The 25,678-nt window shown below is 39.4% G+C and overlaps 1 protein-coding gene across 1 annotated transcript in view; it reads left to right on the top strand.

Annotated features, from left to right (window-relative positions):
• The window catches only part of MACROD2 (mono-ADP ribosylhydrolase 2), a 2,055,604-nt gene that overhangs the window by 1,888,923 nt on the left and 141,003 nt on the right, over positions 1-25,678 (top strand). The window contains exons 9-10 of the mRNA XM_021700726.1: positions 3,573-3,654; positions 21,486-21,530. Of these exons, the coding sequence (XP_021556401.1) occupies positions 3,573-3,654; positions 21,486-21,530 (127 nt within the window). The remainder of the gene's footprint in view (positions 1-3,572; positions 3,655-21,485; positions 21,531-25,678) is intronic.

The raw sequence follows: 25,678 nt of genomic DNA, 5'->3' as shown, positions 1-25,678 counted from the left end.
TGTTCTAGGTAGCATTGACATCTTCACAATATTTGTTCTTCCAATCCATAAGCATGGAACATTTTCCATTTCTTTGTGTTTTCCTCAATTTCTTTCATGAGTATTTTATAGTTTTCTGAATACAGATTCTTTGCTTCTTTGGTTAGATTTATTCCTAGGTATCTTATGGTTTTGAGTGCAATTGTAAATGGGATCGACTCGTAAATATAGTCTCTCAAGAGCAACCATTTTACACAATTGTTCCTTTGCCGAACATAAAAGAAAAATTGAAAATATGCTCCTGAGCCTCAATAGTGAGGCATTCTTATTTATTGTCATGTAATTTATCTGGGGCTAGGATGGATCACCAGGCTCTTTTCCCTTTGCATAAACCAAATTTCCAATCTCTCAGCCATGTACCCATTAGACTTTCTGTGTTCTTCTTGTCACCCCATTGTGGCTTCTACTTGATCTTGATCCCTTCAGTCTGAAGCTTTCAAGAGAGATCACATACTACATAACTGGAAAAGCAAGAATCAAAACAATTGGCAACAGGAAGAAACCAGAATATCAGATTTCTGGCTATGTATTCCATTTTGTTCACAAATCTGCAATCTGGGCAGAGTTCAGTAGGAACAGCTGATCTCTGTTCCATGTGGCATCACCTGGGGTAGCTCAAAAACCAGGAGGTGAAATCATCAAGAGGCTACCCAGTTTCAGCTAGGCTATTGGCTAGAACTTGAACAAATGGGTTCTCCATGTTCCTTGTGGCATGAAGGTTGGATACAAGAGCGACCCTCCCAAAAGGACCAGGCAGAAACTGTGTCACGTTTAATGTCATGGACTTTAAAGTCACATAGTATTTCTGTCAGAGTTACAGGCAAGCCTAGATTTAAGAGGAGGAAATATAGATCCCACTTCTCAGTGAGAGGAGTATCAGCATTACATTTTAAGAGAGTCTAAGGGGTGGGGTATCTCATTGCACTTGGAAAATATAATCTACCACAAGCAGTGATCAATATCCATTATGAGTTTATAAACACAGAACTTGTCAACTAATGGAGTTCTTTTCCAACAATAAGCCCAGAGAATAAGTTTATGCACATGTATATAAATACATTCACATATGCATACATAAATGTACTTGGCAAATGAGGGTTAATTCTTAGATTCAATTTGCTTCCAAGATATTTTCAGTATTACGCCTCAGGGTCAGGGCAGGGAAAATGGGCCACTCAATTAGTTTAAAATAAAAGCACTTTTCCCCCATCATCCATCTACTCTCTGGAAAAATAAATCAGGCTGCTAAATTCTGGACTCATACCATTTCCATGGTAACAAAGCCTAAAATGCTAAAAGGTGGGTTATAATTCTTTGCAATATTTAAGAAATCTGTCTTTAGTTTCTGTGGTGGTTAGAAGTTCACTTAACAGCAATGAGTAGCATTACTATCACTAACCCTCCCCCATACAAACACACATGCAGGCAATAGGAGTGTTTTTTAAAATCCCATAATTTATACTGAGTGACCATAAAGATAGGGGGAAATGAGTAAAAATGAGACTGTCCAGTTTGGTCTCCTTAGATCTGCTTTGAATCAAATTTTCTTGTTTTGATTTTGATCTCAGTTAGGTGGCTTTAGAAATAATCTGACCATTCGAAACCTGGAGGAAAAGTCAACCCATAGGTACAGAAGTAAGAATAATTACGGTGTTTGGGAATTACAAGTAGTTTAATATAGCCAGAGAGTAGAATATGTCTAACACAGAGTCTTATTTTTGGTGTTAGGACTTTTAATTATAAAGTTTTTCAAATACACAGAAAAGTATAGAAAATAATATGATCTCCAGGTACCTACCCCCATAGTTAATACATTTTACCCATTTGCCATAGTTTTCTCAAATCTCTTTTCTGAAGTTCATGTGTGACATTTCTAGGTATGTTTCTGTATATTGGTGCTTATGAATGAATCCCTACACTTTTATATCTTTGTGCTTTAAAGATTTGTATAAATGGCATCATAGAGAAGATGTTTTTTGTAACTCGTTTCTATTGCTCAACATTATGATTCTTATCTTTAGCTACAGGGCATGAACACACCATAAGGAGAGCAGAGACGAGCATTCAGTATTACACAGATAGCTAACCATTTATTCAACTAAATTTATATTTCACCCGAAGAGTGAGTTGATGGTGACAGTTTTTGCATTTGTAGAAAATGTTAATGATATGCAGATAGGACTGGACACCAGAAACTCAAGTGAATACAGGGAAAAGAAAATAAGGTTTATTTGCAACCCAATCCTTCCATTTCTGGAGGCCAGATGCTTTCTCTTACAACCCATCCTTTGCGGGGAGGGCTACTGGGGCTGAGTGGTATTTGGTGATGATAGCACAGAAGTCCAGCGACTGCCCAGGAGGCAGCCTATCTGGACTTATACGGGGATCAGGGAGCCACGTCTCTGAGCTTCCAACAGGGAGCCCTGACCATTCCTTGTGTCCCAGCCCTCCCTGCCCGCCCATCCCTGTAGATTTTCTCTCCTGGTGGGCACTTTGAATTTGCCTAGTGTGAATCTGTTTTCCACAGTCTGGGAGAGCTGCGGGGCTAGGTGGATGACATACATTTGGGTTCATTCATGTCCTGCCACGTGCACGCCCCACTTCTATTCCCTATTGCCATGAGAAATGCCTTGCTTGATGTTCTATTCAATTACCAGTTGCCATTTGATAGATTGAGTAATTTTTAACTTTTTGTAGATTGTTAAAATAAAAGGACTAAAGGGATGTTTATTTTCAAGACACGAAATGGAGTCACTGATTTAATATCAGATATACGTGAGCTATTAGGTGTACTCCATCTCTCTTCTCTGTTTACCATATTACTCTCCGAAGGTCTCAAAGAAACACCTTACGTAGAGAAGCTCTCCCAAAACAGGAAAAAGGGATGACAGACCTGTTTTACTTTTGAGGTGGCACTTACTTATTCAATAATATCTACCAGATTAAAGTTCTGTTGACCTCATGTCACTGTCAACTAATTATATTGTACTTCTGTTGCATTTCTGAGTATGTTAAGCTAAAAGCAAGTGACTTTCCTGCAAATTAAATTGCAAGAAGCTTTTTAGACCATGTTCAAATACTAACAGTTTTGATAAATTTATTTGTCTAAGATGGGTAGGACAAAGAGCTCTTTGTTTACTGACATAGTCTGCTATACACCTCTTGTATGGTTGTTTTATAGGGCATAAAGTTTAGATATCCTGTGGGAATCTCCGATCTTATTTATAGCTTGCTGCAAAGTGGCTTATTGTCATTTATTATTTCTTATTTGATTTATATAACATCTTTCCACCAAAGAGCCCATGGGCTTATTTACATAAAGAGTGCACACACACACACACACACACACACACCAACTCACATGCACACTTGAACTTCACTCAACACTGTCATATAGTTAGCAGTAGAGTACCAAAAATCTACGGGAGGGTTTTCCATCTGTTTTTTGCTCTAAAACCATGTTCTGGAATATTTCTGATATTCCAAGGTCACCATATTTCCTTTCACTTTGAGTATTTATTGTTTGCCTCTAGGTGGATCGGATCATCTTCTGTGTCTTCTTAGAAGTTGACTTCAAAATCTACAAAAAGAAAATGAGCGAGTTTTTCCCTGCAGGTGAGTAAAGTGATTTGCTTTCTTTGGAATTGAGGATGGGAGTGGAGGCATCGGCTATACTCTATTTTGTTTCCTAGCTTAAGGAAATGTTGCAAATATGATCTCCATACACCAGTAACCCATGGCAACTTGTGTCATAATTTTCAAGAATTCAGGGAGGTGACAGGAAATCTAAGCCCTTGACCTCTCTGTCCCAGGAGGTCATAGTGTTGTCTTGGGGAAGTCAATTCATCTCTTGAGTCTCACTCAGTTTCTCAACATCACAAGTGAGGGGCTGGACCCAATGACCTCTAAAGACTGTTCCTCTGGCCCTGAATCACAGGATCTGTGATTTGTTCCCCACACATCCAAGTTGTCTAAGCCTGTGCCTACATCCACTGTGTTAAACACCTTGGTTAGGAATTGCAAGGAGCCCGTTTATATTCGTAGCCAGAATTCAAACAGTTCCTGCGCTCTCTCCCTATTCCCCTCAATTTTCTTGGCCCAAATTGCAATGAAGATAGCAGCCCTTCTTAGGGCAATCTGTGAAAGGTGCTCATTCACATTTGAGAATGTAGGCAAAATATCAGAGTTATTAAAGAGCCTTGTTTAGGGACGCCTGGGTAGCTCAGTTGGTTAAGCATCTGCCTTCAGCTCAGGTCATGATCCCAGGGTCCTGGGGTCGAGTCCCGCATCGGGCTCCCTGCTCAGCAAGGAGTCTCCTCTCCTTCTGTCTGCTGCTCCCCCTGCCTGTGCTCTCCCTCTCTCTCTCTCTCTGGCAAATAAATAAATAAAATCTTAAAAAAAAAAAAAAAAAGGGAGCCTTGTTTACATTGATTGAATGTGTCATTAGATTTGATTGGCCTGGTTAATTTGAATATTGCCCCCCATTGTTCCTCTTCCAGGCTTGTTTAATACCTAGTTATTTTGATGGTGCCATTCAAGTCACAGTGCTCAAGGTGCTTTCCTCAGCCCTGATAAGAATGGCTTCCAGGAAATTTCAAGCTACTGTGAGCATTGTTGATGCCTGCCTCAGAGGGAGTTTTCCTTTGAGGTTTCCCTATCCATGTGAAGAGGAATTCCATGTACCTGGTGACTCTGGCAGGTGGGAGGGAGGGCATGGTGCACATTCACCCTCTTGGCAGCCTGTCAGAGCCATCTAGTAAATGTAAATCCAGGACACCCTGCCTGAAGATCAGAGTAGAACACAGGTAGCTGTCAAGAACAGCCACAGAAAATGGCTGGAGATGTTCAACTTTGTGCTAACGTTCAAGGTGAACTAAGTACCTCTGAATCATTTGAAGTCCTGCTCTCTAGTTTTATCATTGACAGGTGAATCTGCTAAGTGTATTTAATTGGAGCTTTCAACTACAGTATTTCCCTAACTAGGACATACTGTAAATTCAGAAAGACTCCCCATGTGATGAGGAGAGGATTGTCATTGTGGCCTTTTTTTTCCTCCTTTGCCTTCTCCCTTCTCCTTTTGTTACCATTTTAGAATTTTTTTAAACAACTCAGTAATTTACAGCATGTAAAGCACTTAGCAACTATTGAATAAGTAGTTGTTAGTATGAGCTAAATTTAATAAATTCTTCTCCCCCTAATCCAATGGCTTTTTTTTTTCTGTTTCAGTCTCCTCGTTTCATCCTTTCTCTTTATTTCCTACATAACCACAGTGAGCTGACTGTGCCTGCATTTCTGTATTTTTAAAAGTATTCTCTTTTTTTGAACTTTTAAGTATTCTTAAGAGAAAATGTTCATTCATGAAAAAAATGTGACTTGCCATGGTGTGTGATGCAAATATTCTCATGTCTTGTCAATATCACAGCATATTTCATAAGCTTTCATCATTTTGGACTTCTTAAGTGTTTAGAAATTATGGTGTATCTTCCATTTTCATGTCTTCTAAAATAAAAACTTGTTTTTGCTCTAGCATATGATATAAAATAATTGCATAAGTATGATCAATTGATATTAAAACAAATCTATCCATCAGCAGATATTTCCAGTGGTGCAAAGCCAAAAATCATACTATACATTTATTCTAAATGGAACAGTTTTAGTGGTCTAGAATATATTAATAATTATGAAAATAAATTATTATTTGAAAAATTGCTACTCTAAGTAAATCCAACATGCATCTTAGTACTTGAGCAAATGAAATAATAATAAAATCATCCTGAGTTTCATATCAATACTTTGAATCATAGCATGCTCATAAAATTATTTCCAGTGCATATTTATAATAGTAAGCACATTTTTAAACTAAATGTCAAAATCCCCCCAAATTGTTGAGTATTTCCATAATGCTGAAGCATCAGCCATTTGTAAATTCTGAATATGCACTGTGAAATAAAGGTGACTTCTAATGGAATGTGTGACTACTAATATAGATGATATCCATTATCTGTCCATAATTTGAACTTATGGTTAATTCATAACCATACCATCTTTGATTGGACTTGCCATATATCCACCCTAGACTGACTTACTCAGATTATCTTTAACTAGTCTTCTTAACCCTTTCCAATGCAATAATAATAGTTCAGGAAAAAAAAGTCATTTTATATTAAACTAAATCTCTATGTTTTGGGGTATATTAATCCCGTGTCTTTACATTTCATAATCGGGAATCTGAGACAAAATACATAAAAAAACAATACAAGTGAGGCTAGATCACATTCAAGATATAACACATGCAAAACTACTACCTAATACTAATGCTAGGAATAATAGCTAACATTTATGGATAGCTTTCTCTCAGCCAAATGCATGGGCTAAGTCAGGTCATCTTTAGGCTAATTCTAAGAAAGTAGGCACTATATTAACCCTACTTTTTGATATGGAAAATGATGCATACCTGAGAAAATGAGGCATATGGCTAGGAAGCAACAAACTCTATTTCAAAATTGAGAACAGCATCTGTCTTTGCACAAGTGATAATAGTTCGCTTCCTCAGAGCGTCTCCAGACAAGACTGAGTTCGATTTCAGGGATGCATTTGGAGCACTGAGAAAGTCTCATTACTAATGTCATCTGCTGCCCATCATTGTTCAGAGTCGCCACGCTTGTCTTTCTTCTAATACCTATAAATGTCCTCCTGGAAACTTTCTACTATGAGTCAAATTGGTACTTTATCATGGATCTCAAAATCAAATCCCAACCCCATTATCTAGGCAGTGCGGTGCTTTGACCTGAAGGTAAGCAGGAGAGTGGTCACTGGAAAGCCAAAAGGCCTTACTTATGACCACAAGGGAAGATGGAGGAGTGCTTGTAATAGTTTGCTAGAGCTGCCGGGACAAAGTACCACACACTGGGGAGCTCAAAAAACTGAAATTTATTTTTCCATGATTCTGGAGGCTCGAAGTACAGCATGTAGGGGTCAGCAGGATTTGGTTCTTCTGAGGTCTCTCTTCTTGGCTTATAGATGGCCATCTTCTCTCCGTGTCTTCATGAGGTCCTCCCTCTGTGTATGTCTGTGTCCCAATCTCCTTCTCCTTGTAAGGACATGAAAATTGGGATTTTCATGGGATTAGGGCCATGGGATTAGGGCCCACCCTAATAACCTCATTTTAATTTGATCACTTATTTAAAGACCCTATCTCCTAATACAGTCACATTCTGAGGTATTGGAGGTTAGGACTTCAACAAAATATTTTGGGGGACACAACTCCACCCCTAACAAAGCCCATCATGGAAATGCAGTAGGAACCATAAAGGAAAGAAAGCAGCAACGATTTTTTTTTCCCAACAGTTTTATATCTTGCTGTGGGTGAAGCACATTTGACTTTTTCCTTCCAGATGTATTGTTTGAAAGTCTAGTGTGGCAGCTTTATGGAATTACCATACGCTTTGGTTGCAAATAATTTGGTTGCAAAAAATTTGGTTGCAAATTTGGTTACAGTACACGATGAGATGGCCTATGGCAAATCATATTTGTACGATGCAACTCAGAGATCTCTTTGTTCTTTACATAAAAGGTTTGTATTTTTCAGTTTGTAGGATTTATTGTGTGTATTTTTCATAGATTTGGAATATGGAAGTCAATTTTTTTATTAGAGACTAAGTTCAATAGAGAATTTAGGGATATTAATTTTCCTCATAATAAGAATGTCAAATTTACAGTTTTGGAACTATATCAAAGAATCCTGATGTTGGAAATAAAAAATACTGTGGTCAGGCCCCTCCCCCACAGTAGGGAAAGCCTACATTTGTTTATTGCAATGGTTCTCAACTATATTTTTCAAGAAGGAGTAGTTCTCCAAAATAATTTTTTAAGTTATATCCTCTGACAAATGGGCATGATATTTTTAAAAATTTTATCTGGGTTTACTCTTTTAAACCTAACAACACAAAGATTCACCTGACCTCTTCTTCTTCTCCTCTTCTCATTGATTTTGTAAGCTTTTCTCATCCAACATCATTCTTTATCTCTCTGTCCATCAATCAACAAATAATTTATTATATGCCTACTATATACCCAAGGTTTTGGTCACTGCTGCATTTAAGATATAGTTCTTATAATATGCCCGAGAGGTAAGTATTACGCAGAACAGTTGGAAGACAATATTAGCAAATAAGTATAGCCTTGATATGGTCAAAGTACCCAGGAATTCAGAGACAAATATGTCTGAGGACCAGGGTGGTTGTGGCAAGTTTTGTGAAGAATGTGTACTTCAAGGTTAAGCAGGCGCAGAGAAGTGATGCCAAGGATTCTGTAAGTGACATAGAGGAGGAAGGGCAGTTCAGATGGAAGGATTTGTGGAATAAGTAGGTTGCTTATCTCCAATTTGTGAATCCCTGACTGAGAAATGTTGACCCTCATCAGCATGTAATTGTATGACTTTATGCATGTTGCATAACCTTTTTATGCTTCACTTTCATCATGTGCAAACACAGTAATGGGCCAATTCCAAATAGGATAAATAACAATGTAAATGAATATTCAGAGAGGTGTCTAGACCAAGCATCATAAATTTTAAAATATCCATGTTTATTTCTTATTACAATTTTTTTTTGTTTTTTGGTGTGTTTTTCTTATTACAATTTTAAAAGGAGATATTTTAATTATTGTGACCATCTTAATTAAAAAGTATAAACTTATTACAAAAGTAGTACAGATTTATAGTAAAAATAGATCATCAAAACAAAGAAGATACAAACCATTGAAAATTAATTATCTTTTGTGGTTAATCCTTTGGGTCCTTTAAAATGAAAAAATGCAGACAATCAGAAATGCAGTCTTATCACTTGCTGTGTGTCACCACAAATCTTGAACTTTTTTTCATGTCATTATATATTCTTCCATAACATAATTTTAATGGACCTAGTGTTTACCCAAAAGCAGACTTTTGAACTATAGAATTATTATTGCAAATTATTCTCTATGTATTTATAAATAACACTTATAGAAAAGCATCTTTATAGATAAATATTGGCATACAAACACAGTTTTTTAAGAATACTTTTCTAGAAGTAGAATTACTTTTTCAAAATGTATACACAGCCAAAATACTCCTTATAATTGTCAAATTGACCATTATGTGTCAGTGTCATATACTGAACAACTGAAGGGTCATCATTCCCAGAGTCAAAAATGTGAAGGCCCATACCTCACACTAAGCACCCTGAGTGATCAGGGTGCCAAGCCGGTGGGGTTCTGGTGAAGGTTCACTTCTGAGCTGCAGGTGGCCATTTTCTTATTGTACCCTCACATGGTGGTGGAAAGAGAGAGCTCTCCCGGGTCCCTTACATAAGGGCACTAATCCCACTCATGAGGGCTCAACTTTATGACCTAATTACTTCCCTAATATCATCACATTGGGGGTTAGGATTTCAACATATGAATTTTAAGGGGACACAAACCTTCAGCCCATTGCACTGAGTTCACATTCCCATGAGCAATAGATGAGAGTTTACTTTTCCCCCTGCTCTTCCCAATCAGGCACATTCTCGTCTTTTGATGTTATCACTTTTATACATGAAATAAGGTAATTAATGGGTAGCAATGTGTATTTCTTTTATTTCTAGTATGGCTTATTCTTTCTTTCAGTTTTTTATTATATCTCCACATTTCTTATGAGAAATTGCTAGTCATATCCTTTGCACATTTTTTACTATTTCATCTTTTTTAGTGATCTGTAATAACTTTTTGTATAGTAAGTTTCTTAGTTCTTTTCAAATATATGTTGCAAGGAGTTTCCCATTTTGTCATTTGTGTTTGTGGTATTATTCCTTTATAATCAAGTCAATGAGGAACGGTAGAAAGACAAAAGAAAAATGAAAGATAAATGTAAAAATAGAAAGAATGGAAGGAAGGAAAGAAGGGAGGGAGGGAAGGTAACTGGAAGGAGGAAACGAATAAAGGTAAAAAAGAAAGAAGAAACACTTTTAATTAGAGAATGAAGTTGAAAACTAAAAAACTCAAAAATTACCTTTATTTTAAGCCTATATACTTGATCCCATAAGATATTATCCTGTTTCTAAATAGGATTATTCTTAGTTCTCCTCAGACACTTTTTAGGCAAAGCAATGTGCTTCCTGATTTGCAAAGTATGGTAGGGAAAAAAATGCCCTTCCCTCAAGGATGCCTTAAGCCTCAGAACCTGTGAATATGCTAGGTCACATTACAAAGGGGAAATAAGATTGCAGATGAGATTTAGGTTTCTAATTAGCTGACTGAAAGATGGGGACATTATCCTATGTTACTTGAGTGGGCTCAATATAATCACAAGGGTCCTTAAAAGTTAGAAGAAGGAGAGGGGCGCCTGGGTGGCTCAGTCGTTAAGCGTCTGCCTTCGGCTCAGGTCGTGATCCCAGGGTCCTGGGATCGAGCCCCGCATCGGGCTCCCTGCTCAGCGGGAAGCCTGCTTCTCCCTCTCCTGCTCCCCCTGCTTGTGTTCCCTCTCTCGCTGTGTCTCTCTCTGTCAAATAAATAAATAAAATCTTTAAAAAAAAAAAGTTAGAAGAAGGAGGTAGAAGAGAGTCAGTGGGAGATATGGCTACGGAACAATGTTCAGAGGGATGTGGTCACCGACTTTGAAGATGGAAAAGAGGGGCCATGAGCTGAAGAATATGGCCTCTAGTAGCCAGAAAGGCAAGGAAACAGATTCTCCCCAAGAGCCTTCAGGAGGAGCGTAGCCCTGCGGACATCTTGATGCTAGCCCACTGAGATGCAGGTCAGACCTCAAACCACACAACTAAGATGACAAATTTGTGTTGTTTTAAGTCATTACATGTGTGGAAGTTCATTATAGCAGCACTAGCAAACTAATTCACCAGTTGTCTTTGCATAAGTCAAAGAAACACACACAAAAACCTGCTTACCCAGTCTGAATTGTACATTTTTTTTTCCACAAATGGCACATTCATTGTAGAGAAAAAAACTACAAAGTGAAAGAATTCAGAAATTTCTTTAATCATGGATATTTATGGTGACTTGGCACATTGGTGCACATTTGTACACCTTTAATGTGTGGATCCCATTGATGTTTAGAATTATACAAGACATGTTCTCTGTAATGTGACATAAATGAGTTGACTGCCTTCTTAGGAATTGGGTGCTAACCATTTCCACTTGATGGGCCTCAAAAGCTACAAACACATTTTGCCTTCAATGAAAATCCAGTGAAGTGTTGCTGTAACCAAGCAACCCGAACACAGGAACAAGCAGCAGGCATAGACTGAAAGCAATCTGTCCCTTCAAAAGGCAGAACTGTGCAGTGTGTGTAGCAAATGCTTATAAACAGCAGAACACATAAAGACCTAGGGACACGAACCTTGACTAAGCAGAGTTTGATCTCATTAGGAGGTTCTGATAAAACAAAGGCAAGACAAAATGCAGCTTGGAGAAGGGAGATGCTGTAGGCATCTTTACAGAGATCCCCGCATGGTGCTTCCGAAAGACTTTCAAACATCCCGGGTAGACTGGTTTCTGTTCCATGGGTGAAAACATTGAGGCAAATGGTGGGGGCGGGGAGAAAAAAAACCCTTTTGACATACAAGTGTATGAATGAAATAATTCCTAATAAGACCCAGGGGTAAGAATAAAGATAAAAATAAGCAATGGAGTAAATGAAATCCTCCAAGTTTTATTCTTCTTCATCTATGGCCCTAACTTGGACCCTCAGCTACAGGCTTTTGAAGTTTTCACCTTCAACTGCTATTCACTCCATAATCCAGAGCAATTAGTGATTTCCAATACCCTGTTACAGCTGTCACTGTTGGGGTTATAGAGAACTCTTTGATGGGTCCAGCATGGTTACTGAAACCAGTGTGTATTTGATCACATGACTCCCATGACACTTTGCAGCCCTTGTCTTACTTGACTGGGCAGCCTTTATCCCATTGACCGTTCTGTCTTCTCCTTCTCTTCCTGCCAGACCTCTCTGGCGTACTCGCCTGTACACAGGCCATCTCCAGCTGACATCTCTAGGCATCTCCAACTCAACACATCTAAGACTAAATTCAAACCCCTTCACCCCACCCCATCTGTCTCCTCTGAAATCCAATATCTCAGTAATTGGTGCCATTATGTGCCCTGTTTGCCAAGCCAGAAACAGCAGAACCATGTGGATTTTTTTTAAGTAGTGCCTTTTATTTATTGATTTATTTATAAATTAATGAGATTTGAGTGCTCCTCTTGACCAAGGACCAGTTGGGGCGGGATGGAGAGGGACAACCTTTGGCTTATTTTTATTTTTTTTAATTTCTCCTAGTCTTACCAATTGCCTTGCAGAAAGTGGGTTTAGCAATTTGTTAGATTCCGTAGGTCCAGGTTTTCAACTTAATGGAAGAGCTTTGCACTGCAAGGATGTCCCCTTTATCAGTCATTCTTTGTATGGCATTTCTGCTTTGTCAAGTTTCACAGGAAGCCATGAGCATACAAACATCTTCCATACTTCATGGAAATCCTGAAAAGCTTAGAGGACTTTATTTTGGTTAATAATATTTCCTCTCTCTGCAAATGCAAATTGCTCCTAGAAGCCCTTAGTAATGAAATATTTAAAAGATAAGGGATACAGAAGAAGCCTGTGTGAAAGAATTAAGCCTTAAGACAGAGGACTCAAGAGCACATGAAATAAAAGCCACAATAAGATTGTCATAATTGTTCTGCTTGACAGACCCACCCATTTGACAAAGGAATTTCAGATACCCATCCTTTTTTACCCTGGTGAGTGGAGAAGCTGCCTTAATAGCCCTAAGGGTAACTTTCTCCTTCATAACACACTTCTTTTTCCATGCAATCCACAGGCCTCTTCGAAGAAATTTTCCATCCACGGACATGTCTCTTAGCCAATCTTAGGGTCCTAACCATGGGCCATGGTAACTGTGCCATCCAGCCGCATGATAGATGGGCGATTTCCAGCACAGAAGGAAACATATATCTTACAAAGACAATGACTGTTCCTCAGTCCCAGTAACCATCTGGTGTGGGCACCCCTCACCAGCATTAACATTGACCAGATATCACCAAGTAGCTCAGCTTGGATATCGAAAAAGTGGGACATTTTTCCTCCAGCACACAATATCGGTACTTGAGAACAATGGTTCTCCAACTGCAGCTTGCATGAGCATTACCTGGAGGGCTTGTTAAAAAAGTGTTAGGTCCCTCCCCTGAGCTTCTGCTTTGATAGATCTTTAGTAGAACCTGAGAATTTGCATTTCTAACAAGTCCCCAGCTGATGATGATGATGCTGGTCCAGAGACCACACTTAACAGTTCTGTGGGGTTTTGTAATCTGTTTTTATACCATTTGCTTTCCAAAAGACTGCATTCATTATGGAAACTCTGGATAAAGGAGTAAGACCAGTCTTGAATCATTGCAAAATCGTGGCATACTCTGTTTTTCAGCAAACTCTGTCTTCCATTAAAGTAGGTGAAGTAGATATTACAGACTTCAAAGTAGGTTAGACACGTCCTTAAAGGGGTTTCTGATATGTACAAAACTATTACTGAAAACTGGTTTTTCAAGGGAAATCAGTTGGTTTTCACACTCATCTGTGGTCAAAATAAGAACTTCGGTCATATTTGTACTTTTTGTGCAGAACTCAACAGAGTAATCTGACAGAGAGGGGTGCAGTGAATAAAACCAGCATCCATTATGAAATTAACATCAAAGAGGCCCCATGAGATGAAATGGAGCCTCCGCCGCTGCATGATTTCTGACGAGGAAGGGAGGGAGTTTTTCTGGAATCAGCATTTCTGAACATACAGAACAATACCACCTGATGGACTGACCTCTATTTTGAAATGATATTTGTATCACTTTGACTAAGAACCTTTTATTTGATTTTCGTCCTCTAACAAAGAAGCATGATGCTTGAAGAACTGTTAAAAGGGCAGTGGCTCTGTGCCCATGCTCCATCAGTCCCCTAACTGCTTCCAAATGTTGAGTGGCATGGCTCCTATCTCCATAGGCTTATCCTCTTCTTTCATATATTGCTTTTTTGTTCCCCAGTTTTGTTAGACAAAAATTCTTGCTAGAAATATGCTGTGTAAATATGGCTCAAATGAGTACATTTTATAGAATAATGTTGAACTAAACTGGATTTCATTAATAAGTAACAGCACATTAGGTGCTTTGTAGACCAAAATTACTCTGCGCTGGATTTTAATATAAATAATACCAAAATATTAAGGCATGCATTTTATAGTTTATTAATAAATTTCTCTTATGAAAAATGTTCTCTCTCAAAAGCTGGTGTGTCATTTTCTGCTTAAAGTTGTTTAGTAACCCTGTAATTTTCAGCATAGAATTTAAATTCTTCAATCTGAGGTATTAGGATTCCCCAGAGAAACAGAACCAATAGTGGATATAGATATAGATATAGATATAAATATAGATGTAGATAAAATTTATTATAAGGAATTGGCTCATGCAACTATGGAGGCTGCCAGATCCCAAGACCTGCAGTCAGCAAGCTAGAGACCCAGGAGAGCAGATGGCAGAGTTCCTGGGCGAGTCTGAAAACCTAAGAGCCAGGAAAACCAATGACGTCATTTCCATTCAAATGCCTGCAAGCTTGAGACCCAGGCAGAGCCAGGGTTTCTGTTTGAGTCCAAAGGCAGGAAAACCACAATCCCCCAACACAAATGCATCCGGGTAATGGTTCCGTCTTCCTTGTGGGAGGGTCAACCTTCTTATTGGATGAGGCCCACCCACATTACCAGCGCTATCTGCTTTACTCAGTCTACCAATTCAGATGTTAATTTCATTCTGAAATTTCTTTCAGACGCACCCAAAGTCATGTGTGACACATGTCTGGGCATTCCATGGCCCAGTTACATTGACACATGCAATTGACCATCATACCCAGCAAGGAAGATTATCCGGCTAGAACAGGCCAGTTTACCCACAGTTCCCCCGTAACTCCTCCCTTCAGCCACTCGGAAGCTAGTTTTATTTCCTTAAAAGCATCTTGGCTGTTCATATCCATGTGTTTTCACAGATGTTTTTCCCTTTGTTTCAGTGTCATTATCCTTTTCTTAGTTTGAATCCCCCGACCCAGAAACAAGAATTCATGTGGAAGTCATTTGGGAGATGATCCCAGGAATCACCAGCAGGAGAGTGGGAAAGAAGGGCTGGAAAGGGAAGGAAGGCAGTAGGGCTAAATTATAATTTTTTCTAATTTTATTTTATTTTATTATGTTATGTTAGTCACCATACATTACATCATTAGGGTTTTTTTTTTAATTTTTTTTATTCTTATGTTAATCCCCATACATTACATCATTAGTTTTAGATGAAGTGGTCCATGGTTCATTGTTTGCACATAACACCCAGTGCTCCATGCAATACACGCACCCTCCTTAATACCCATCACCAGGCTAACCCCTCCACCCACCCACCCCCAAAACCCTCAGTTTGTTTCTCAGAGTCCATAGTCTCTCATGGTTCGTCTCCCCCTCTGAAATCCCCCCTTCATTTTTCCCTTCCTTCTCCTAATGTCCTCCATGTTATTCCTTATGTTCCACAAATAAGTGAAACCATATGATAATTGACATTCTCTGCTTGACTTATTTCACTTAGCATAATCTCCTCCAGTCCCATCCATGTTGATGGAAAAGTTGGGTATTCATCCTTTCTGATGGCTGAGTAACATTCCATTGCATATATGGACCACATCTTCTTTATCCATTCATCTGTTGAAGGGCATCTTGGCTCTTTCCACAGTTTGGCTACTGTGGACATTGCTGCTATGAACATTGGGGTGCATACGGCCCTTCTTTTCACCACATCTGTGTCTTTGGGGTAAATACCCAGGAGTGCAATTGCTGGGTCATAGGGTAGCTCTATTTTTAATTTTTTGAGGAACCTCCACACTGTTTTCCAAAGTAGCTGTACCAACTTGCATTCCCACCAACAGTGTAAGAGGGTTCCCCTTTCTCCACAACCTCTGCAACATTTGTTGTTTCTTGCCTTGTCAATTTTTGCCATTCTAACTGGTATAAGGTGGTATCTCAATGTGGTTTTGATTTTAATTTCCCTGATGGCTAATGATGATGAATATTTTTTCATGTGTCTATTAGCCATTTGTATGTGTTTTTTGGAGAAGTGTCTGTTCATGTCTTCTGCCCATTTATTGACTTGATTATTTGTTTTTTGGGTGTTGAGTTTGAGAAGCTCTTTTTTTTTTTAAGATTTTTTATTTATTTATTTGACAGTGAGAGACAGTGAGAGAGGGAACACAAGCAGGGGGAGTGGGAGAGGGAGAAGCAGGCTTCCCACTGAGCAGGGAGCCCGATGCGGGGCTCGATCCCAGGACCCTGGGATTATGACCTGAGCTGAAGGCAGACGCTTAATGACTGAGCCACCCAGGCGCCCCGAGAAGCTCTTTTTATAGATCTTGGCTATCAGCCCTTTGTAGTGTCATTTGCAAATATCTTCTCCCATTCTGTGGGTTGCCTCTTTATTTTGTTGACTGTTTCCTTTGCTGTGCAGAAGCTTTTTATCTTGATGAAGTCCCAAAAGTTCATTTTTGCTTTTGTTTCTCTTGCTTTTGGGGACGTGTCTTGAAAGAAGTTGCTGTGGCTGATGTCGAAGAGGTCACTGCCTATGTTCTTTAGGATTTTGATGGATTCCTGTCTCACGTTGAGGTCTTTCATCCATTTTGAGTTTATCTTTGTGTATGGTGTAAGAGAATGGTTGAGTTTCATTCTTCTGTATATAGCTGTCCAATTTTCCCAGCACCATTTATTGAAGAGACTGTCTTTTTTCCATTGCATATTTTTCCTGCTTTGTCAGAGATTATTTGACCATAGAGTTGATGAATATGGATTCCAAAATTCTCAACAAAATCCTAGCTAATAGGATCCAACAATACATTAAAAGGATCATCCACCACGACCAAGTGGGATTTATCTCTGGGATGCAAGCGTGGTTCAACATTCACAAATCAATCAATGTGATAGAACACATTAATAAGAGGAGAGAGAAGAACCATATGGTCTTCTCAATTGATGCAGAAAAAGCATTTGATGAAATACAGCATCTTTTCCTGATTAAAATTCTTCAGAGTATAGGGATAGAGGGAATATTCCTCAATTTCATAAAATGCATCTATGAAAAACCCACAGCGAATACCATTCTCAATGGGGAAAAGCTGAGAGCCTTTCCCTTAAGATCAGGAACACGACAAGGATGCCCATTCTCGCCACTATTGTTCAACATAGTATTAGAAGTCCTAGCAACAGCAATCAGACAACAAAAAGAAATAAAAAGTATTCAGATTGGCAAAGAAGAAGACAAACTGTCTCTCTTCACAGATGACATGATACTTTATGTGGAAAATCCAAAATACTCCACCCCTAAATTACTAGAACTCATACAGCAATTCAGTAATGTGGCAGGATACAAAATCAATGCACAGAAATCAGTTGCTTTCTTATACACTAACAGTGTACCTGTGGAAAGAGAAATTAGAGAAACGATTCCATTTACAATAGCACCAAAAACCAAAAGATACCTTAGAATAAACCTAACCAAAAAGGTAAAGGATCTATACTCTGGGAACTTCAGAACACTCATGAAAGAAATTGAAGAAGACACAAAAAGATGGAAAAACATTCCATGCTCATGGATTGGAAGAAAAAACATTGTTAAAATGTCTATGCTACCCAGAGCAATCTATACCTTCAATGCCATCCCGATCAAAATTCCAATGACATTTTTCAAAGTGCTGGAACAAACAATCATAAAATTTGTATGGAATCAGAAAAGACCCTGAATCGCCAAGGAAATGTTGAAAAAGAAAAACAAAGCCGGGGGCATCATGTTGCCTGATTTCAAGCTATATTACAAAGCCGTGATCACCAAGACAGCCTGGTACTGGCACAAAAACAGACAGATAGACCAATGGAACAGAATAGAGAACCCAGATATGGACCCTCAACTCTATGGTTAAATTATAAATTAAATTAACCATTGGCTCAATCCCAGGGTTAGGGGGGAGGGGAAGACTCTGGGAGAAGCTTCTGAATTAGCCCACTTGAGAAGCAAGGGAACTAGAGTACTTACATGCAAATCCTGGCAGTCACTTGTGAAAGGCTGCCCTCTTGGGGGTGTTAATTCCCTGATATTTCTCCAGTGGCCTCCAGCAGCCCAGAGAAAGCCCTCAGGCAGAGACCCAGGGGCTGGTGGCTGGAAGTCAAGCTGGCAAGCACTGAAGTGTCAAGGAACAAGGGGGTGTAGGCAGGGCACCCGCATCTGCCAGAAATGCACTGCAGCCTTTCCTTCCCCCTAGCTAATTCTAACTCACCCTTTAGGATTCAACTGAAATGTCACCTCTTCTGGAAATCCTTCATAGACCTTCTCTCTGACTTAGCTGCTTCTTGTCTGTTTCCCAGTGAAACCTTTGCCTACCTGCATCAGAGAATCTGTTACTTCCTCTTCTGATTGCTGCTTCCACTTCTTTGTGAGCTTTTTGAGGGAATAGAATGTCAACTCTATCTTCAAGGTCTTCCATAGTTCTGACATGTGGTCTTGGTCAATAAATGGTTAAGTAGTAAAAGTAGTAATAATAATGACACCATAACACTAATAGCCAGTATTTATTGAATGCTCATTCCATGTATGCACTTCACATGTATTACGTATTACCAGCTCTAGAAAGTTAGTACTTTTATTATCCCTATTTCTCAGATAAGAAAGCTGAGGTATAGGTTTACATAATTTGCCCAAGATTGCACAGCTATATATGGTTTGGCCTGATCTGAATCCAGATCCTGGGTATACTGTTAACCACTATATGGATAAATGAATGGAAATGAATGAACAAATGGATAATAACATCAAGTCTGATCCTTCAACACCTGGGAACATTCTAGGGATGATGCTATCAGTAGAGTCTATATAGTCCCTGGAAGCAGCTATCCCTCCCCTGACATCTTTTGTAATGGCACTGGCTACTCTATTATATGTTCAAATGTATCTGCATGTCTTACTTTCCTTACTAATGATAAATTTCTAGGCAACTGCATAATCTGGTATTTTCTATTTCCCCAGACATAAAGCCACACATACAAAAGGTTACCAATGAGTGTTTGCCACATGGACAAATGGATACATAGTTGACAAGCAAAGGGATCTTTGACTCTTCCTTTATCTTTCCCTGGAAACTGTGGAGACTCTTTTCCATCCCACTCTGAGATTCCAGAAAGTCTGTTGTCAAAGAGATGGTTCTAGATATTTTAGATGGCTCTGAAAAATAAAATTTTGTTTAAATATATTAAGTTCAGGGAAGAATCTGTGAAGAGTTTACTTTGTAACATTTTGGTAATCATTTGGTTAGAAAATTATATTTCTGAGAGAAAGACATTCTTTCTCCCAAAATTCTATTCATAGAAAAAAATGAAAGAAATAAATTATATAGAAAATCACTACTGTTTCTAACTATTTGAATGGAAGAAAATTTACTTCTTGAAAAATTAACCATGGCCATCAAGAATTACTTTCCTAAAACTTCAAATTAAATGCATTTTCCATTCCCAGTGACTGGTATATCTATAATCTTCATTCATAATTAGCACTTTGAAGAGTGTCACATTGAATAAATTTGGCTCAGAAATTACTAAATTTAAAGCATATATCCAAGAGGAAATTACAAATCGTTACTGAGTCCTCATTGTTTGCAAATCATCACATAGATCCACGCTGTCCTGATATGTAAGAGATAGATAGGAAATACAAACACGGGAATTCTCTAATTTGACTAAAAAATCAGATAAAATTAAAAATAAAACCTCAAAAATTTTATTCCGCAGAAATTTCTTTATGGATTTTAGTGTATAAAATTAATTGCATTACGTACCAGGGAATACAAAGGAACATAAGACATAGTCTTTAACTTTGCAGAATTTGTGATCTAGAGATGGGCATCTGCCAGACAGATATGTTAACAAGTAGACTTATGATTTGGTGGTAAAAATAACTAATATATAGCACTTAATATTTCAGTAGCTGTCCTAGTGCTTTATGTAACCTTATCTCATTTAATCCTTGCAATAACTCTATGTAGGAGGCATTATTATCCCACTTTATAGCTGATGAACCTAAAACTCAGAACTGTTTGGTAACTTTTCCAAGGTCACATGCCTAATGAATGGGTGGGTGGAGGAGCTGTATGCAGACCTCAGCCCAAAGGTCCTTAAAGTTGATATTCAGAAGGCGTTAAAAATAAGGTACACTGAAGAGAAGACTATTCACTCAAACTTGGTTGGAGCAGATGTTATGGTACCACAGTTTGGCCTTGAAGGATGAGTGTGAACAGAGATGGAGAAGGCATTGCTTCCAGGACTGAGGTGGGTAGAGGAAACTAGCAGAGATCTTAGAAAACAGAATTAAGTGGTGCGTGAGTGAAGGTGGTAGCATGAGTGGAACAGAGGAGGGGAAACCAAGGAAAGTGGTCAGAACCAGATACTGCTGGCCTTGAGTGTAACCCCCAAAGAGTCTAAGACCTTTCTCATTAGGCAGACAGGAGTCACAGAACAGTTGTGAACCAGATCAGAGCTGTATTTGAAGATTGATTTGGCAGCTATGTGTAAAAGAAGTTGGAATCAGGGGTGGGAAAAAGAGAAGAGCAGGGTAAGAAACCACAAAATAGGGAAGTCTGAATTTGAGCTGTAGTGATGTGAAAGAGAGGAAAAAACATGGAAAGAAGACAGGATTCGGACTGCCTGGATGTGAGCAACAGTGAAGAAGAGATGACAACACGTCAAGAGTTCAAAAAGCAACTGTGTCACCCAGAGCGCAGAGGACGCATGGGTCCTTGCCCAATTACAGGGGGTTTCACTGGGATGAGGGGAGTTGAATGGAAATGATAGGACTGGGGTGGGTTGGGAGAGGGGCACTTGAACTTCCATGGTTAAAGATTTGGATTTGCAGGTATAGCAAACTAGCATTTTTCACTGTGCAGTGCAGAGATTGGACACAGGGTCAGCAGACACCCAAATGGCGAGCTTCACATTTCTAGATACCTGAGGCGAGGGTGCATCCTTTCCCTGGATGCAGAAAGTAAGGCATTTAAAGTGTGTTTTATTTTTGTCCTTTTGAAATGACCGAAGTGACTGTGCATAACTTAAGCAAGACAAATTATTGCATATATAGTTTTGTTAGACAGATATAACAATTTTTAAAAGGAAATGTAAACCCTAGATGTTAAAATTGTGCTCTAATTCTATTTACATTACATTACACTAATTTAGCATAATAATACAAGACAATAGAAATGCATGATTTACTACTCTTTTCTACTGAGTTGTTTTCTTGCCTTTGAATTTTTATTAGATTGGAGAATTCTGGGGTTTCTAGCTTTCATACGAGTTTTTCTTTGTCTTTTCCCTTTTTTTTAATAGATGATAATAATGAAGAAGAAGGTGTTGACATGAAAGAAGATTCAGGTATTAACTTTATGATTTATTCATAGAGCATAGACAAAGACCATTGTGTTGTTAATGTACGCCTCACATTTTTTCAAAGAAGAACATAATAAGGTTAATAAAATCGGTGAAGGGGATTAAGAGTACACTTATCCTGATGAGCGCTGAGTACTATATGGAATTGTTGAATCACTATATTGTATACCTGAAATGAATATAACACTGCATGTTAACTATACTGGCATGAAAAGACAAAAAAATAAAATGTACACTCAAGGTCATAAAATAAGAAAGTAGTTATGCTAACTCTTACAGCTAATACAATTAGCATATTTAAGAAGTAAACTTTCAGCTTTCTGAAAGCTGAGGTATAAATGGAACCTGTTGTTATAACGAATAGAGCTGTGTAGCAAATCACCCCAAAGCTTAGTGATTAAAGCATCTGCTTATTATGCTCATATATTCTGTGGGTCAGGAATTCAGACAGAGCACAGCAGGGCTGACTTGATCCTGCTGCTCTACAAGGTCTGAGGCCTCATCAGGAAGCCTGATGGCTGGGGGGCTGGAATCCTGTGAAGATTTGTTCACTCAATGTCTGGCCGGCGATTGATATCGGCTCTCGGCTGAGACCACAGCTGGGGCAGTTTTCTGAAACATCTATGCATGGCCTCTTTCTATAACCTGGGCTTCCTCTCAGCATGGCAGCCAGGCTCCAGAGAGAGCAAAGTGAGCCAGCAGGAGCTGTAACCTTTTTAAGCTTCAGCCTCGGGAGTCCAACAGAATGACTTCCACAGAACTCTTTTTGGAACAGTCATTAAGAAGCCTGCCCAGGCTCATGGGGAGAGAAAGTAGTCTCAATCTCCTGATGGGGAGCAGTGAAGTTTTATAGAGCACATGGGACCTGAAAACTTGCCATGGCCATCTTTGGTACATATATTTGGTGCATCTGATATATTTTTCTCACTATCAGAAATTAAGATGTGTGCCTACTCCTCAAGAAAGACCAGTGTTTGATGAGGGAAATCTAGTGATCGCAAACATTGGATCTGGCCTAAGGGGGCCACTCAGTATATGCTTGTTAATGAATGCATGAATCAATAGGCCTGAATTCAATCCTAGCTCCTCCATTTATGGACTTGGGGTAAAAGTTTTCTCTATAGGCCTCAGGGTACACCTCTGGGGCCAATAACTCTTACCATACAGTCTTGTTTGGGAATTAAATGAGATATCATACCTGACATGTTTCTTGGATCTTAGTAAACACTAAATTATCCCTTCTTTCTTTCTCCTCTAGATATTGAAAGAGTATAGAACTTAATTCCATAGTATAAGAACTCCATGTTCCCCATTTTGGCAACCACACTGTTCTAGGCATCAAATGGGGCCAAGTTTTAAAATTAAAATCGGTATCTCAGAGGTCCTAATTTTGTTTAACCTGCTATTCGATGCCAGAATGCCAACCATTATTCACCGACAACCTCAGTCTGAGCATCTCCATTAACGGGGAACAATTTAAATTCTGAGGTAAACGATCTCTGTTAGTCAAGGTTTGGTTAAAATGGTCCTTTCTCCTGGTTAAGTTAAATCTCTCTTCCTCCCCTGATCTCCCACTGTCTTCGTGGAAAGATACCAACAGGTCTTTTCTTCATAACAGCTTACTGGAGCAATGACCATAACTCGTGTCTAGCTTCTAGCTTCTTCTCTGGTCCAAACATGCCTGAGTCCTGTGGTTCCCTTGGTCTCCCCAGGTCAGTGGATTCAGAGGGCAAGGGAAGTCAAGGGAAGATCTACAAGCCAGGAGCAGGAAACTGCTGTAATAACAGTTGTCAGTTCCCTGTCTGTGTATCCTTGGTACCCGCTTGTTGCTTTACAATATCAACAGCGGTCTAAGGAAAGTTCCTGTGACCCTCAGCTGAGTGTTGTTTGCTGGTCAGAAAAGCAAACTCAAAGTGCCAGGGAGTTAATTTGTCTGGAGTAGCCCTCAGCCAACAACAGGCAAGAGTTGGTGGACTTGAGCAGGACACCTCTGAGGCAGGTTATGTTTCAGCGCTGTCCAGTAGAAATAGGATGGGAGCCTCAAATGGGAGCCTCCTGTTTAACTTCAGATTTTCTAGTAATCACATTGGAAAAAGTAAAGAGAAACAAATGAAATTAATTTAATACTATTTTATATAATATATCCAGAATATTATCATTTCAACAAGTAATCAATATAAAAATTAAATGACCCTGATATTTTACATTCTCTTTTTTCGATACTGAGTTTTGAAATGTGTGTGCATTTTACATTCATGTCTCAGTTCAGACTAGACACATTCCACATATCCATTGGCAAAGTGTGGTATTGGACAATGAGATTCTGTACCATCACCCAGAGGTCCCCAGTGGAACTTGCTCACACCCAGTATTGGCTGCCTTCCCTTTCCTGTCTCCCTTCCCTACTCCCCTCTGGCACTTTCTGGGATAATTTCTTAAGTGAAGTATTTGAACTCCAACCCTTGTCTCAGCGTCTTCTGAGAAAATCCAACCTGAGACAAGGACTCTGCTTGTCTTTTGTAAAACATAAAGCCCAAGGTGAAATTTCAATTAGAATATCCATTCCCATGACCATGAGAGATGTCTTATTGCTTAAAAGAACCATATGTTGAAAAGAGACTTTAAGTGGTCACCCCACCTTGGATTAAATTCCGTGAATTTAATGTCAATTTTTGCTATTCTCCTTTATCCTGCTCACGTGAAGTATCCTTGGAATATCCTTCAGCTGTGGGGAGTACTGCCCTTTCAGCCGGCCAGTTTAAGGACCTTATCTTGCTAAGGATCATTTGCCTAAGTGCCATAAGTACACATTTCTAGGCAGGGGGAGTTGACTTCTTAATGAGATGCAGCTAGCTATCCAAACCACTGAGTGATTTTAAGAAAATCATTATTAATGCTAATGCAGAGCCCACAAGGTTGGAGTCAGCATATGAGGTTTGGGGGACTTTAATTGGATCATCAGTTCTGATCTTAGTGTCATCAGGTTTCCTGGGGGTTTTGTGCAGCAGTTGGATGCAGCTGTTAAAGTCATACTCGATGGCCCAAAGATGCTAAGTCACTAGGCCAGAATGGGCTTGGGAAGCTGCTCTCCATTTCCTAATATCTGAGTGCTGAAATCATGAGGGATTTCTGTGCAGAATGGTTCCATGATGTGCCACTGGCCTTGCCAGACACTGGTGAGGAGGCTGGCTTCAGTTCAGATCTCATACTCGGGCATGTTGGTCTCTAAGACGGGTCTCTAACCAGACCATTAGGCCCTGCCTGTCCTCTGCCCAGTGTTGCCTGTATTGCACGTAGAAATGCTGGAGGGATTTTTACGAATGCAGCTGACATTAGTGAAGGGCTACTTGGGAGAATAACTGGCCAACAAATGCTAGTAAATGATAGTGAATAACAATCTGAATACCAAAAACCAGTAAGATGCTGGTAAACCGACTCTCTGGATGAAGGGAACCCCCACTGGGGGAGTTTGCATATTTCGTTATTATAAATACACCCACTGTGGTGGTGTTCAAGCTACCAAACATGAGATCAATGAATGCGGGAGTTGAGGAGAGAGAGGTATAGTCAGCTGGCTCACGTCATCCCCAGCACACGTCTGCTGAACCAGATTTTAATCAGGATGTACCTTGTGCCAGTCGCTCAACATACATGAAGTCATTTAAGATATGCACAACCCTAGGAGGCAAGGATTAGTAACTACACAAGGCTTAAGAGGAATTAGTTCCTGGCTTAAGTAGGAGAGCCGTAAGTGTGTCTGACCCCAAAGCTCACACCCTTGTACTCCGTCTCCAGACTCTAAAAGTAAGTAGAGGCAGGAGCATCTCAGATGGTGTGAGACAAGTTCATCCTCAAGGTGAGGCTCTGCCCCCATGGGGAAAATGACAGAGACAGGCTGGCTTAAATGCTTAGGATTCCCTTTAAGTCCTTTATCAGTTTCTTTAATCCTAGCATAGAGGACAGAAAATCAACAGCCACCTATGACAATTCAGCTACATGACAGTGAGGAGCACAGTTAAGTTCTTCAGGCGGCAAAGCTATGCTCAGAGCAAAGCTCCAGGTCCCCACCCTCTGCCAAAGAGAGAGGCAACATAGATAATATGATACGCTGCCAAGGAGAAGTATGGGGTGCT

The sequence above is a fragment of the Neomonachus schauinslandi genome, chromosome 10, assembly GCF_002201575.2.
Source record: "Neomonachus schauinslandi chromosome 10, ASM220157v2, whole genome shotgun sequence".
Taxonomy (NCBI): domain Eukaryota; kingdom Metazoa; phylum Chordata; class Mammalia; order Carnivora; family Phocidae; genus Neomonachus; species Neomonachus schauinslandi.
This window is presented reverse-complemented; position numbering and strand designations above follow the sequence as displayed.